The sequence below is a fragment of the Peromyscus maniculatus genome, chromosome 18 (assembly GCF_049852395.1).
Source record: "Peromyscus maniculatus bairdii isolate BWxNUB_F1_BW_parent chromosome 18, HU_Pman_BW_mat_3.1, whole genome shotgun sequence".
Lineage (NCBI taxonomy): Eukaryota > Metazoa > Chordata > Mammalia > Rodentia > Cricetidae > Peromyscus > Peromyscus maniculatus.
Window position 1 is genome coordinate 47,505,550 of NC_134869.1, and position 16,696 is coordinate 47,522,245.

Consider the following 16,696-nt stretch of genomic DNA (forward strand, 5'->3'; position numbering starts at 1 on the left):
GGATTGAGACAAGCTTGCACTTGTGTTCAGGGTTACACCTGGTAGGTACATGAGGAAACGTTTACAAGTTTAAAGAGAAGTGCTTGGGTTTTAAAGCTAGCAGTGGGCTCTCGGAGGTGGGAGATTGTTAGGGAAAAGCAGTAAAAGACTTTTGCGTTAGGGATTTGGTTTTTATTTGTTTTGCTTTTTTGGTATTTTTAAGACTTGTGTATATTTCAGCACTTACACAAAGTTAAGATGAATGAAGAAGGGGATAATTGCTGGGTTTACGACCTAGGTGCTAGAAGTCATGTGTGCATGGGAAGAAAGATTTCTGTCTCCCCATAGTCTCAGAAACAGGGACAAAACAATCTCTGGGCACATAGTTTATAAAAGGACAGGAAACCAGACTTTTCCTACTCAAAGTAGCTTCAGTTTTCTAGGTAAAGTGTTCTTCAGGTAGTGAAAGGAGAGATGAAATAGAATGCTAAAGAATGGTGAAGATTTCAAATAGTTACTGTAGACTCAACAAGGAAGTGACACACAGAATTGTTTCTGGGTTATGATGAAGAGTCTGTTGACTTGAACTCTGATTTGTAGCACACCAACTCTGAAGTTGAGAAATCTCAGCATATACAAACATCTATGAGAAAGTTCATATCTTTCTATTGCTGTGAAGAGTCACCATGACCCCGGCAACTCTTTAAATGAAAACATTCCATTGAGGCTGGCTTACAATTCAGAGGTTTAGTCCATAGTCATCAAGGCAGGAAGCATGGCGGCCATGCAGGCAGACATGGTGCTGGAGAAGGAGCTGAGCATCCTGCATCCAGATCCCCAGGCAGCAGGAGTTGAGACACAATGGGTCTGGCTTGGGCTGTTGAAACCTCAAAGCCCACCCCCAGTGACACACTTCTCCAACAAGGCCACACCTCCAATCCTTTCAGATAGTGCCACTCTCTGATGACTAAGCATTCAAAAATATGAGTCTATGGGGGTCATTTCTTAATTCAAACCACCACAGTTCAACAAAAATAGAACGAAGAGGTAAAGACATGAAGTTTGTAGCAGGATGGTTGAAGTAATAAGGTGGGGTCGAGGTGAGTGGATATCATGACAGTAGAGAGAAAACCATCCAAGGATTAGAAATCTACCCAAACCAAAAAGAGGTGTGAAGTAATGTGTTGGAGTGTAAGATACCAGAAGTGATGACAGGTTCAGGCAGTGGGCTACAGGCAGGTCTGACTCAGGATAGCTAGGAAGTCATCCTGCTGGACATTATCGCCCAGGAGCTTTCAAGATTGGAGAAATGCTGAGACACCTGAATGTGTGGAAGCAATCACAAGCCCACACTCAACTAACTAGTCAGTGTTTTCCAATGTCATAAATTCATTGCCAATTTTTGTTTGTTTTTTTAGTACAAAGTTATTGTGCCCAAAATTGGAAATATACTAGATCTTTGTACAGCATTGTCGGCTCTATCGGGAGTGCCTGCAGAGAAGGTGAGATGTTTCTGAGGTTGAAGTACGTAAATTGGGGTTGAGTTTCTCAGTATTGTAAAACCAGCTTAATAGACATTTATTTCCTTCTAGATGATAGTCACTGACATATACAATCATAGATTTCACAGGATATTTGCCATGGATGAAAACCTCAGTAGTATTATGGAGCGGGATGACATTTACGTGTAAGTATAATATCCATTTGCAATCTATTGTTGAGGGGGTAAAAAACCTAAAGAACTAACATAAAACTTAGAGGTTATTATGGTCATTCCCACCCTCGTAGGTTTGAAATTAACATCAACAGGACAGAAGACACGGAACATGTGGTTATTCCTGTTTGCCTAAGAGAAAAATTCAGACACTCAAGTTACACCCACCATACTGGCTCTTCACTGTTCGGTCAGCCTTTTCTTATGGCTGTACCACGAAACAATACTGAAGATAAACTCTATAATCTCCTACTCTTGAGAATGTGGTAAGTGCCAAATAAGCTTTATGCAAAATAAACGCGAGACTCAAATGTAAAATAGCTAATGACTGTCGCTGTTCAAGGCACTACTGGAGTGTTACACACATCTCTGTTGCTCACAGACAGAAAACAGATGACAGCCAGGCATGGCAGTGACACACGCTGTGATTGCAGTCCAGGCTGCGACCCCACTGCATGGACTCGGCTTGGTCCCAGCACTTGATGCGGAGGCCGGACAGTCACGAATTCTGCTCCTGCCTCTCTTACGTAGCGTATTTGAGGACATACTGGGCTACATAAATGAGTGCCTCAAAACCCCCCAAATAAATAATTTTTCATTTTTCGAGACAGGGTTTCTCTGTGTAGCTTTGCGCCTTTCCTGGGACTCACTTGGTAGTCCAGGCTGGCCTCGAACTCACAGAGATCCGCCTGCCTCTGCCTCCCGAGTGCTGGGATTAAAGGAGTGCACCACCACCGCCCGGCCCCCAAATAAATAATTAAGTAAAAATAAAATTACAATTTAATCCACTGACTTGTCACATAAAATATACAACTGAGATTATTTCAAATCCAGAAACATGAATTCTTAGCTGTTCTACACCAAAAATTTACAGTTGGAAGTTTTAGTTGACAAGTAACTGTAAGTACAAACTAGAAATCATAATAATGTTAAATGGACCAGGCGGTGGTGACACACACCTTTAATCCCAGCACTCGGGAGGCAGAGACAGGTGGATCTCTGTGAGTTCGAGGCCAGCCTGGGTTACAGAGTGAGTTCCAGGAAAGGCACAAAGCTACACAGAGAAACCCTGTCTCGAAAAACCATAGATAGATAGATAGATAGATAGATAGATAGATAGATAGATAGATAGATAGATAGATAGATAGATAGATAAAGTTAAATGGTCCTTTTCTATGCGTGTGGCTAGATGAAGAACTCATTTCCTTTAAAAGATAAGCATTCATGACAGCTTTTGTGAGATAGTGCCCCACACAATCTTTGCTTTTTGTATAAGCCTTGAAGTAAATAAGGTAATGGTGGATACCATTGAAGGCCTTTCTCTTACCCTTTACAGCTGACATACTTTATATTTTCTGTATACCGAATCATTATAATTTCATGGTCCATGTATAAAGATCACATTACACAATTATGAGTGTTCCTAACAATAATATCATCATGTAAATGAGGACCGTTTATAAAATTCTTACTTTTAAGTTGAGAAATGATCCACTGTGCTGTACTTCTAACATATAAAACGTGGAAAATCCAGAGATGATGAGATGATTCAGTAGGTAAGAATGCTTGCCACCGTGGCCAGCAACCTGAATTCAATCCCGGAGACCCCAAGGTGGAAGGAGAGAAGCAGCTGCTACAAGTTTGTCCTCTGGCCTCTATCGCCACACATAATGATGTGCGTGCACACACACATAAAGTGCAAACATGTAATTGACTCTGTGTCCACACACACACACACACACACACACACACACACACACACACACACACACGTGCGCGCAATTAAAAAGCATATAGCCGGGTGTGGTGGCACATACCTTTAATTCTAGACAGGCAGAGACAGGGGAGCTAGTTCAATGCCAGCCAGGTTGGTCTACATAGAGAGTTCCAAGTCAACTGCAAATGTACAGTGAGACCCTGTCTCCAAAACAGCAACAATAAAAAGCAAAACCTTAGCCGGGCGGTGGTGGCACACGTCTTTAATCCCAGCACTGGGGAGGCAGAGTCAGGTGGATCTCTGTGAGTTTGAGGCCAGCCTGGTTTACAGAGCAAGATCCAGGACAGCCACCAAAACTATGTAGAGAACCCCTGTCTTGAAAAGACCCCCCCCCCAAAAAAAAAAAAAGCAAAACCCTAGAAGTATAAGGGGGGAAAAGCCTAGAAGTAAATACTTAATTTTTTATATTTAAAAACAACCCAAATATAAATTATTAGCCAGCTTTACTATATGAGTGTTAGGTCTAGAGTTTGAATTAAAATTGTTAGTTTTATTAAGTAAAATGGAAATTTAATTTTACAAGCTTGTTGATTACCTGATTTTACTGCAGCCGGTATGTCAAAATGTCTACTGAAACCGAGGAAACTGATGGGCCCCTGCGTTGCTGTGAGGACCAGAATATTAATGGGAACGGCCCAAACGGCATACATGAAGAAGGCTCACCAAGTAAGACTTTTTTGTCATGTTCTCGGTTAAGATGTGGATTTAATAAAGTAGAACACATGAGTAGATATGGAAAAGCAACACTTAGACTTTTGAAATGGTGTACAGGTTAACTTAAAGATCTCTATTAAATACCCAGGTGAGATGGAGACAGATGAACCCGACGACGAGTCCAGTCAGGACCAAGAGCTTCCTTCAGAGAATGAGAACAGTCAGTCTGAAGATTCGGTTGGAGGAGATAATGACTCTGAAAACGGATTGTGCACTGAAGAAACTTGCAAAGGCCAACTCACGGGACACAAAAAGCGACTGTTTACATTCCAGTTCATCAATTTAGGCAATACTGATATCAACTACATCAAAGATGACACCAGGCAGATAAGATTTGACGATAGGCAGCTTCGGCTCGATGGTGAGTACCTGTGAGAAATAGCTTGAACGCTGAACTTGAGCAGAACAAAGTGCTGTTTTAGGTGAAGACCATGAAATTTAGCCTGTCATCAAAAATACAGTTACTTATCTCCAAGGAATCTAAGCCTTAATGTCTTCCTATAGTAAGTGATAATCTTGACTACAATGAGGTTAGTTTATTATGCTTACACTTTGCATTATTTTTTAACTCTTGGGTTATTTCAGTGACTTGGAAACAGCTCTCAGTGTTGCCCTGATCACCTAGTGCAAGTAGAAAACCCTGGTGGAAAGAGATTGCTGGTTTTCTCTGGTGTATATGTTGGCATTAAGATATGTTTATTTTAACACTAAAGCTTACAACATTTTTAAGGAAAGAATATTTTTTCTACCTTAGAAAGGTCTTTCCTGGCTTTGGACTGGGATCCTGATTTGAAAAGGAGGTACTTCGATGAGAATGCCGCTGAGGTGAGCCCCTCCCTGCCTCTTGGCTTTGCTGTGCGCTCTCTATGTGACTGAGTTGTCACGCTCCTCCCCCTTGATTCTACAAGTGGGTTATTTGAGCAGTTAGCAAAAAAAGATGGTGGCCCTTTTTACTTTTCACGGAAAGAGTTGGTTTTGAACATGCTTTCTGTGTGCTGATTCAACCACAGAGGTTCTTTCACAAGGTGTTCTAGACATTTCTGCTGAGGCTTCTACAGTCTGAGTTTTCAGGATGCTTAAGATGTGTCACTAAGATGAGTTTTGTTTAACTTGTTCTCTTAACTCAAGAAATACTTCTCTTTAGGATTTTGAAAAACATGAAAGTGTGGAATATAAACCTCCAAAAAAACCCTTTGTGAAATTGAAAGACTGCATTGAGCTTTTTACAACAAAAGAAAAACTCGGTGCTGAAGACCCCTGGTAAGAGAAGACACTGAATGGTTGTGTGCCTTTTCTTGAGGAGTTTACTCCGATCATGTTGGCAAAGTCTTGACTGAGTTTCCTTGATAGTTCAGTAAGGTCTTTATATAGTGTCTAAAGAGGATGCTATCAGCTTTTTTAAAGTAGTACAGTGGTGGCTTTTCCTCTCAGGACTGTCCTTTCTCTAATAACCACTTTCATCATTTCTTTGAATATTTATATATTTGTAATGGTTAAGCTTATCTGAAAGATGTAGGAGATAAGAATGCGGAATTGCTTTCATGTTCACATATATTAAGTGTACGGTAATTGCTCACTGATAAAATGTAGAACTTACTAGACATTGATTTTTGATTTTGTAGTTTCCATTAATACAAATCATTTGTTTTGTGCCTCTGTCAAGCTTTATTTTCTTCTTCTTTATAGGTATTGTCCAAATTGTAAAGAACATCAGCAAGCCACAAAGAAATTAGATTTATGGTCCCTGCCTCCAGTACTTGTGGTGCATCTCAAGCGGTTTTCTTATAGTCGATACATGAGAGACAAGTTAGATACTTTAGTTGATTTTCCCATCAAGTAAGTTTCAACTGTATTCAGTTAAGCATAGGACCTTCTTTTTTCAAATGATGTGATGATATTCTTATCTTACCTTAGTAAATGTCACGTATAATTGGATCAGTTTAAACCTTGAAGTTTTGAGCAATTGTAATAATTTGTTAGGATTGCTATTTCACAGTTTTGTTGTAACTATATCCACTGGAAACAAGCACCTCCGCAGTCCATTGGTCTCTGAGTTTGGACCAGGTGTGGCTGGAGATGATCTCCCTCTGCAGCATAAGGTGCTTCTTTAGTGACGGTGGGAGCCACACCTAGAGCACAGGGAGAGACGCTGCTTGTTTAGGAAAGTGCCAGCAGTAGATTCTCCAAGATTTTAGTTCTTGAGTGTTGATAAGGAAGTTGCTTTTCACTTTTCCTTTTAATTTTTTCCCTGGCACACTGTAAGTTAAATGTGATAGCATGAAAGCATTAATCAGAATAGCAATCAGTGTCCAATTATCAACCCCTAAACAAGGATTTCCCAAACACTCAAATCTCAGGGATACATGTATAATTTGTTTAATAGGTTATCTCTGGGTAATTCCTGTATGAGGGGTGTGTGTGTGTGTGTGTGTTTGTATTAATGATTATGTGTGTATGCATATATATGAGTCAGTACTAACAGAAGGCGCTAGAATTTATTGCTTTAAAAGAAAAATATTTCATCACTTTTAAAGAAAGCATAACTTATCTGATTTCCTTTTTAACAGTGACTTGGATATGTCAGAATTCCTAATTAATCCAAACGCAGGCCCTTGCCGCTATAATTTGATTGCTGTTTCCAACCACTATGGAGGGATGGGAGGTGGTCATTGTAAGTTGATAGTTTACCTTTTAACCTTTTTCCAAATCTGTAGACTTTTTCCTGTAAGATAGTTAATACTTTTTAAAGTAAATAAAATGTCAGATGTATCTTGCATGTAATCGTTGTTCAGTATTTATAAATGAATGAATCAGTGAATCAGCTGTATAACTTTTATTTTAAAACCCAGTTCTAAAGGAATTAGTTAATCCCCCTTCTCAGCTGAAGGCCCAGGAAGAAGCATCTTGTCTGTTCAGGGCGCTTACCCCCCGACCCCATTCTTCATTCTCTTTCCTTATAATGTGTCTGGTGCTGTGTCCTTTTAAACTGTGCAAATTTGTTAACTTGGGCAATAGGTACTAACTATTGATCTTAGTAACTCTTCCTCTTGAGACTTTAGACTTAATCATGTTAGTTCATGTCTATTTAATCTGTTGCTTTTACCACTGGTGATTTAGATTTATTGCACTGTATCTTTTCACTTAAATTAACACCTAACTTTCTACTAATCTAAGACTGAAAAGTATCATTGATTATGGTCTGCTATCTACGGTTTCCTTTGAAGTGACCTTCTTGACAAAACTGTGTGCCAGGTTGTAGTTCAGGTTGACTGTAACAGTTGACACTCTCACCTGATGGATTTCCATTCCTGTGACATGTCCTTTTGTCACATGTAATGCAGAGTTGATTTCATTAACTGATTAAGATTGCTAACACTTTCATTCATAAGTGAGTTTTTATTATTATTTCACTTTGTAATCAAATTTATGGTCATTAAATAAACTAGATTAATTTTTTTATTTCCTGAAATCATCAGAATAATATGGGGAGTAACTATCCAACAGGTACACTAGAATTCTCTGTAAAACTATGGGCTTTACCTCATAAAATTTTTTATTTATTTCATTATTGGACTATCAGTTTTCTTTTTCTTACATATATATTTTGAACATTTTTTTGCTTCTGTAAAAGTATATTCATTTCACCCAAATTCCAATTTATTTGAGGCTATTTATAGTTACTTTTAGGCTATATTTTTATTGGGGTTATTATTCTTTTCTCAATATTACTTTTTGAATAATCCTCCCCAAAGGTGTATCTTGCTAATATCTTGAAAGGCTTTTATTATTTTATTATTTATTCAGTCTCATAGGTTACATATTTTCTTTAGGACTGAGAATGTTTCTTCTGTAAGTATCCAACTACTCTGTAGTTCCCTTAAGTTCAGGCTAGCAGACTCACCGCATGCAGTAGACTTCCCTGAGCTGAGTTCATGCAGATTCATGAAGGAGTACAGAGCAAAAGACATGGTACTGTTGAGTGGTGGATCCTAGATAGAGTACAGAGCAAAAGACATCACAGCTGTTTAGTAGTGAATCCTAGTTGTTGGAAGGAGGGGGAAAGTGTCTGAGGTGATGTGCAAAGGAAGCTATTGAGGTCACGCTGTTTTCAGCTCCTCGTTAAAGGTGATTAGCCAGGGTGTGTGAATAACTGTTGGGAAGTGTTCTGTTAGCGCACGGGAGTTTTAAGGTAGTAGTTTATACAGAGCATGGAAGGAATAAAGAAGTAGCATTTTTTTAATCTTTCTTTTATTCTATAGTGTGTTAAAGACAGAAAGAACTCTAGTGTGTAAAAACTACAGATTAAGTAGAGTTATCAGAAAAGAAAATGTCATAGGAAACTTAAATAAATAATAGAAATTCTGGATGTAGGCAGTCCTGAATTTAAGTCCTAACTCTGCTACATAACAGCAGCACCCCTTTAACAAAAGATTCTTTTAGAAGCGTTAGTTTTATAGCTTTACAATGAGAAGAATAATGATAATATCTTAATGTGGATACAATGCATAGCACTGTGTCTTGTCATATAATCACTATATAAATGGTAATTATCATTAGGGTTTTTTTTTTCTGTGAATTAAAAAAAAAGCTATTTTCCCATCTGAAAAAAGTCACAAGTTTCAGCTTAGAAAAAATGTTTCTTAGGCATTTAAATTGCTAGAAATTATTCTAAAAGCCTTTGTCAAATCAAGTAAATGTATACTAGGCCTGATACAGATGATACTCGTGTCATTTAGCAGATATTTTTATAGGTGATCATAGAGTTTTGAGGAATCCACCCAAAGCCATAGATATTCCAGTCATAGGAGTAATTCTATTTTTTCGCTAGATACTGCTTTTGCAAAAAATAAAGATGATGGAAAATGGTACTATTTCGATGACAGCAGTGTCTCCACTGCATCCGAAGAACAAATTGTGGTAAGTATGTCTTCAGTGTTTGAGGTCATGGGTCAGCCTCCTAGGGAGTAACAAAAACTTAACAGAAGGGAAAACGTGGAGCAGGACATGAGCTCATGTTGCAGGGCCTTTGGAGAGTCAGGCATGGTGGTACATGCCTTTTGAGACCAGCCTGGTCTACAGAGGGAGTTCTGGGACAGCCAGGGCTACACAGAAAGACCCTGTCTCAAAAATAGAAAAGAAAAAGAGCCCTTGGAACACTATTCTACACTCCAGCAGTTGCTGTAGCTAAAGGCACTCATTCCGATTTCAGTATATAGAAGATTGCTCGGGCAGAACATGTGTCTTAAACAATTTAGGAAGGGAACCTGAAGAGAGTAGACCTAAGGAGAAGCAGTGTCACCGAAGACCAAAATCACTGGAGAGAAGACTCTGAGGTGTTAATGCTCCTGAGAGATGGGCCAGTGTTACTATAAAAGGCCGCCATTGACTGAGATGCTGTCGGCCCCATGGAAAGTGGTTCCATTAGAATGCCGTGGACAGATGGGGTGACAGAGCTGAGGACTGTTGAGGAGGTGGTGGCCACACTCTGTGGGCCCAGTGGAGAGGGAGAGGGGTATACAGTGGAGGGTGGAAGTTCTCTTGGTGGCAGTTTTTGATGCAGACGAAACTTAAATGTTTTTTAAGCCAGAGAGAGCTGTCTGGTATGGTGGCACATGTCTGTGATGTTAGCATTTCAGAGATTCAGGCAGGTAGATCACAGGTTCCAGACCGTCCTGTGCTGTGGTGCACGTTCCAGGTCAGCCTGGACTCCTTTCGTTGTCGTTAGCTCACAGAATATTAGGTTTCATTGTGATATTTTCAAGCAAATTTTTGTTGATTTCTTTTCCTCCCCATGATTTCCCTTGTCCCCCTCAACCCCCATAGCCTCCTTTCCACTTCCGCGTCATGTGTGTTCTTTGGCCCATCCCTTTTCCTCAGAGCTTCGTGTTCCTTTCACATGGTTTGTTACATGGTTTCATTGCCTCCACCCACTCTCACACTCACTTACATACATACGAACAAATACATGCATACATAAGATATTAAATACATACGTACATACATAAAACATTAAAAAGTTTGGGTCTGCTTCTGAGAAAACATGATTTTTACCTTTTTGAGTCTTAAGTTATCACACTTACTATATTTTCTAAATCATTTATTTTCCTGAAAATGTATTCATTCTGTATACAAAATGTATACATCTGCTGAATAAAATCCCATTGTGTGTATATACCTCATTTTCACGATCCAGTCATCTGTTAATGAACATACAGGCTATTTCTGGTTCCCTGTTGCTGTGAATACCGCAGCAGTCAATCTGGATGTGCAAGTATCTCTGATCGGATCTGTGGTCCCTTGAGACATTCCCAGCAGTGGTATAGATGGGTCATATGATAGTTCTCATTTTAATTTTTTGAGAACCCATACTGATTTCCGTAAAGGGCCGTGCTGGTTTATGCTGTCCCAGCAGTTAATAAAAGTCCACTTTCCCTACATCCTCAACAGCACACCAGCAGTTTCTTGATGCTGACTGGTGAGATGGATGGATGGATACTCTGAATTTGCCTTTTCTTGTGGCTAAACATGGTTCATATTTTTAAAGCTGTTTATTGGCTATTTGAGTTTCTTCTTTTAATAACTGTTTATTTTGAATTTGGCCCATTTATTGATTGGCATTTTTGATTTTGGGGTGTTTAATTTTTGTAGTTCTTTATATATTTATCTAGATTTCAAGCCTGTCAGAGACAGAGCTAGCAAAGATTTTTCTCTCAATCTGTAGGCTGTCGGTTTACTTGGCTGATAGTTTCCTTTGTTCTGCAGAAATGGTTTCATTTCCTATAGACTCATATGTTCATTTTTGGCAGCCTGGGCTATCTTTTTTTTTTTTTTTTTTTTAATGATACAAGAGCCACAAATACGGCTCAGTGGTTAAGAGCACTGGCTACTCTTCCAGGGGACCCTGGGTTCGATTCCCAGAGCACACAAATGGTAGCTCACAAGTCTGTAACTCCAGTTCCAGGGGATCCAGTGCCCTCTTCTGGCTCTCCAGGCATTGAGCTTCTAAGTGTTGCTTAGACATACATGCAGACTAAACCTAATACAAACTAAAATATTTAAAAATAAATTTTAAAATCTACTGTTATAATTGATGGAAAAATATTCTTTTTAAAAAAAAAATTTTTAAGCTGGGAGTAGTGGCTGCACACCTCTAGTCCTAGTACTTGGGAAGCAGAGTTCAAGGCTAGCCTGGTGTACAGAACTAATTCCAGGACAGCCAGGGCTAAACAAGTAAATTGTGTCTCAAAACAGGGTGGGGAGGGATTTTCACCAGCACGTGTTAATTGTACCAAGACTGGGTTTCTTGATGACGTTGTCATGTGTGCGTGCTGTGCTTCAGTCGGGCTCCCCCCCCCCTTCTTGTCCCTCCTCCGTCCACTCTTCCCCTTTCTATTCCTCAATCTTCCTCCTGTGCTGTCATGTCTTTTTATCAGGGAAATGTTGTTGGTGTAGTAGAGGACGTTGCACTGGAGGTCAAGCCTGAGCTGAGACACTCAGTGTTGGATACAAAAACATTCACCTTAAAGTTCAAAGGAAGAAAAACAGAATTGTATTTTATATTACAGGAAGTGAATTTGTGTTTGGGCTATATATAACTCTTGGTCCAAATTATACAGAATGAAAATACTTCTTTTTAAATATAGAAACAACTATACTTAGCCAATTGTATAAGCTTCCATGTGGTCATATGTAGTTTTTCTGTTGATTTCTTGTCACTAACATTGCTTATTAGCTAACACCCCGTGCGTGCTGTGTCAAGTATGGTCTCTGGGTGCTGACATCTGTGCTTATTTGGCAGTCCAAAGCAGCGTACGTCCTCTTCTACCAGAGACAGGACACTTTCCGTGGGACGGGCTTCTTCCCTCTGGACCGAGAGACGAAAGGTGCTTCAGCCGCCACGGGCGTCCCCCTGGAAAGTGACGACGAAGACGACAGCAATGACAATGACAATGACCTAGAGAATGAAAACTGTATGCACACTAACTAACGCCAGCCCAGGAGCCATAGAGAGACCTTCCTGCTGGTGGTGGCCATGGCAGTGGATTCTCCACCACATTAAAGCCCAAGTCTGAGATGAGGAGTCTCAGATAACCGAATGTAAATCCTTGATCAGATTTTAACTTGTGCAGTACTTGAAGTGAAACACAATGAAAACTTTAACAGAAATTGTCTCTTAATACATTTACAGTCTTGTATTTACAAGCTAAATATATATAGGAAATCACAAATAAATCCCTTTTAAGTTTGCTGCTGTTTTGACGAATTATGTTTTCTTTAATTTTTTGGATGTGACTAATTGATGACAGATGTAAACTTGTGGATGTTGGTCATTGATTTTGCTCTAATAACACTGCAGGAAAGCTGTGGCTGCGCTCAGCTCTTGGGAAATCTAGTTCGTGTGTGTCCACCGCTCCGGCACGCCCCGCAGCATCCGTGTGGTGCAGACGCTGCAGTGCGTCCTTGGAACGCCAGTCTTCAAATCTGTCCCTGGGGATCAATGTGGGCCTGTTCACAGAAAAAAATTCCATCATACCATGAGAAATAACCTTGGAAAAATTTCCTTTTGTTGTATCATTAAAATGCAAAACATGACATTTACCTCACTCACCATGGGAACAGGTTCTAGATTCCATACTCCATCAAAAGTCATTTTTCAGCTACATGTAAGTATTTTTCACTACAATTGGAATCTGTTCTTTAAAATTTCAAATTTGTTTTGGTTTAAAATGTTTATCATTAATCCACTGTTGGTCCAAAATTCAAATTTTTTGCTGTCTATGGTTCTTTACCCCATTTTTGGTAATGTAGCAACTTTTTAGCTCTCCCAATTACTGTAATGTAAGGACAGGCTGAATAATACTCTGTATCTGTAGTAACAATTGCATCAGACTTAGGTGAGAGGATTTTTGTTCATGTACTAGCCTTTAACTCACTGATAACTTGGCTATAGAGGTAGGTCTGTTAACTTCTCTGTGTGTTCCTGACGGCAGAATTCACCATAGCCTTACAGCTTTTCTCAGAAGGTAACTTGTCTAAGAGAGGTGGTATTTGCATGTTCCCAGTCAGACCTGTGCAGCATAGGAAGCGTACGAACTTTGGTTTCATTTCAGTTTCTCACATTCAAGGATCCAGGATGCCAAATACACGTGTGAACATTTGAGACATTTCCATTGGCTGCTTTCTTTCCCTATGATCCAGTTGAAGGAATGTATCATTGATTGGCCTACAATACTGCCTTTAATAGGAAAGGAAATGCTGGGGCACATTTCACATATGACTACCTGAGAAATCGCTTTGTGTCCCACTGTTATTAAAGCAAAAAGTATAATGTTCTTCACTTGAACTAATCAAATACAATAGATATAAATTGTGTATTGTAAATAAAAGTTCACTCTGTGAGTGCACATTTTGGTAAATTATTTATTTATGTTAGCATTTTAAAAGAAAAAGGAAAAAATTGCATTTGACCAGGATAAGTAAGGTATGTTGATCATGGCTTTGCTTTATATCTTGATATTAAAGCTGGTTTTTCATCCTGGTCTTTTAAAAGCTGCTTTGGCTGTTTTGTTTTGTTTCTTTTCTTCCTTTTTTTTTTTCTTTTTTTCCTTTTTTTTTTTTTATGTAAACTAACCTCCTGCATGACAGAGGTTAATATTTTGTCAGCACTTGGGTTCACTTGAGTTTACATTTGAAATGTGCATGTTTATTTATACAGATTTCAATAAAGCTATTGAAGGCCTTATTTAGTCTTTTATTTCTTAACTCTGGAACCGTTCAAGTCAATTCCCTGTTTTCTGCATAGTGACTTTACAGTACGTTATTATGGTTAGCACAAGGTACAGAGTGAGTCAAGTCCTGTGGAGGATGCTTTAGACTTGGGGAGCTTTGGTCTGGGTTGTACCGTACATAGTCCTGAAGCCAACGGCGCTGCCTTCTGAGCTTCTGCCCTTGGTCTATCCTTCCTTTCCTTTCTTTCCTTCCTTCCTTCCTTCCTTCCTTCCTTCCTTCCTTCCTTCCTTCCTTCCTTCCTTTCTTTCTCTTTCTTTCTTTTTTTGTAAGTTTTTAAGGTCAATGTTAACTTCTTGTAAACGTAGATTAGTCTCCACCCTGATTCTCCAAAGAGTCTGGTTCCTTTTGTTTATCTGCTTCGTTGACTTGGTAATGCATTTGTTTATTTTTCAAGTGGGTCTCAGGCTGGCCTTCATCTCACCCTGTATCCCACGACAGGCTCCAAGTCTTTGATCTTCCTGCCTGGGCCTCTCAAATGCTAGGATTACAGAGGAGCACCACCATGCCCTGACTAAGACCACATCCTGTTAATGCTTGCCTCAATTTCTTTCCTACTGAAAAGAAAAATTTTAAGTCAAGAGTGCCGTCTATGCCATTGAATCTTTCAAATGATAGCTTCATCCACAAAAACTTCATAGCATAAAAAGAATTAAAAGGATATATCCATATAGGTAATACAGGGTAATAGGAATATATTTAGATGAAAATTCTACTTCTAACTTTGCCTGTTAGTAATCTTTGAACTTAATCTTTTTAGTCTGTTTCTTCACCCATACAATAATGATGACAATAATAGCCAATGTTTATTGAGGGGCTTATTCTAAAGCAGTCACGATATTAGCGCGTTTGTATGCATTATCACATTTCATCCCACAAGAGCTGTGTGGTAGGGACAGTCACCATCCTCACCTCCCGTGTGTGTGTTGCAGAGTCCCCACGGTTACCATGCGGTAAGTCAGCTTTCAGACGCCCTCAGATGCGCGCGCGCCTCACTGTGTTACAGTGCCTTTCTCACCAGGGAACTCGGATGAGGCCATCTGGTCTTCCATCAGGAAGTTTTGTGAACAGTGTGGTACTAGTTACTGATCTTTTGTCTGCATGGAAAGTGCTGTTAGCTAGTTTTGCTTCCAAAAAATGCCTAGTTAGAAAGTGGTATACTTAACTTTTCATTCCAAAATGAACGTTACCGACGTATTTACATTATTCACTATTTTAATTAAATGTTAAATATTATGTGGTATGTAACTTAAACCATTGCCCCAAATTCAACCCTGACTTTAGTCAAGTCTCCCCTGTCATTCTCTTATTACATCTCATCCTGATTGGGAAGGAGAGGGCTTGTGTGCATGTCATGGCACATGGGAGGAGATCGAAGGAGAGGGCTTGTGTGCATGTCATGGCACATGGGAGGAGATCGAAGGGCAGCTTGGGCAGGACTGTGTTCTCTTCTACCAGTGGTCCCCCAAGACGGACGGAAGTGCCTTGACCTGCTGAGCCTTCTCACCTTCCTGGGGTTTCTGAGTTGGGGGAGGGGCGGCCGCGCGATCCTCCCTTCAGAGACCTGTCTCTTGTCATCAGGGTTTCACAGAAAGTACCTTTACCCACTGAGCCCTCTCACTGGCCCCTGGATCCATACTCAACGATCTCTATGAAAAAGCTGCAGCCTGGCACTTTAAGTCATTCTTGCTTTTGCTGAAAATCTGATTTTGGTAGTTCTGTGTTTCCCCTTGCTTTCCAGACAACCAGGTATTAAAAACCATACAAAACGTCGATTTCAGCATAAAGAAAATCAGCTCATACCAAACGAGGTGTTGCCCAAGGGCAGCGCTCTTCTTTATGAGCTGAAGTGAGGTGAGGCTGTGTGATGAGAAGGAAGCCAGGGGACTGTAAGAGACAGGGAGGGGATGTTCTTCAGGGTGCACCTACCGAAGGACACAGACGGGAGTCTCCATTGTCACTCATGGGGTCGGTACTGTGCACAGCTAGCTTTGAGTCAGTGTTACCTCTTTTCAGGGCCCTACAGGCTGCTGTTGCACACCTGCCTGCCTGCCTGCCTGCCTGCCTGCCTGCCTGTTCTGGCACACAGTTGTAGATGAAGAGGACATCCACTTGCCAGCTTAGCTAAGGTGGTAGTGTGAGGAGATACTGTGTCCCGTTAAGGTCCTCTGAAAGGTCAGAAAAGTGGTCAAATGAAAACGGAGTTCTAAAGCCAAAGAACAAGGCAGTCTTCATATTTTTTACTTTATAACAAAATTGATTTTTTTATTACTGAATAATTTGACTTGTCTAAAGATTGAAGTAGCTTCTCTTAAAAATATGCTGATGCTTTCAGATAATTGTTTTAAGTGCTGCTTGATAGAGAATAAATGAGTATATTTACACCCATGGTGTTACAGTTACAGATGGGTGTTATATATTGTTTCATACCCAAATTTTTTTTAATGAGAAAAATATTTTTCTTAAGCTTTCTAGATTTGGGACATTTTAATTCAGTATGTGTATGCTTTGTGTGTTTAATTCATATTTACTCTAAGTTACAGAAATTGCTGAATAGTTTAGATGACATGTTCATATAAAACTGGATATATTCAGCTTTTTGTCTTTAAAGAAATGGCTAATAAAATAGTCCAAAGATTAATTTTTGATAATCATAAGCATTGAAAAATACATTTATATCATATCATGGTAACCCCCATCTCTGCTTTAGGGCACCTGCAGCTAGC

General features: G+C 39.7%; 1 protein-coding gene across 18 annotated transcripts in view; it reads left to right on the forward strand.

Moving 5' to 3' along the window:
* The window catches only part of Usp15 (ubiquitin specific peptidase 15), a 97,930-nt gene extending 85,483 nt beyond the window's left edge, over positions 1-12,447 (forward strand). For 13 of the 18 annotated variants that reach the window (XM_076554150.1, XM_076554157.1, XM_076554151.1 and 10 more), the window contains 11 exons: positions 1,398-1,481; positions 1,572-1,666; positions 1,768-1,959; positions 4,021-4,136; positions 4,273-4,545; positions 4,939-5,009; positions 5,329-5,444; positions 5,871-6,020; positions 6,752-6,855; positions 9,013-9,101; positions 11,983-12,447. In XM_076554150.1, coding sequence (XP_076410265.1) covers positions 1,398-1,481; positions 1,572-1,666; positions 1,768-1,959; positions 4,021-4,136; positions 4,273-4,545; positions 4,939-5,009; positions 5,329-5,444; positions 5,871-6,020; positions 6,752-6,855; positions 9,013-9,101; positions 11,983-12,171 — 1,479 coding nt within the window. In that variant the 3' untranslated portion in view covers positions 12,172-12,447. Of the gene's footprint in view, positions 1-1,397; positions 1,482-1,571; positions 1,667-1,767; positions 1,960-4,020; positions 4,137-4,272; positions 4,546-4,938; positions 5,010-5,328; positions 5,445-5,870; positions 6,021-6,751; positions 6,856-9,012; positions 9,102-11,982 lie in introns of those variants that run through there. The other 5 variants (XR_013045604.1, XR_013045602.1, XR_013045600.1 and 2 more) reach the window with 2 other exon arrangements.
* Positions 12,448-16,696: the final 4,249 nt, after the last annotated feature.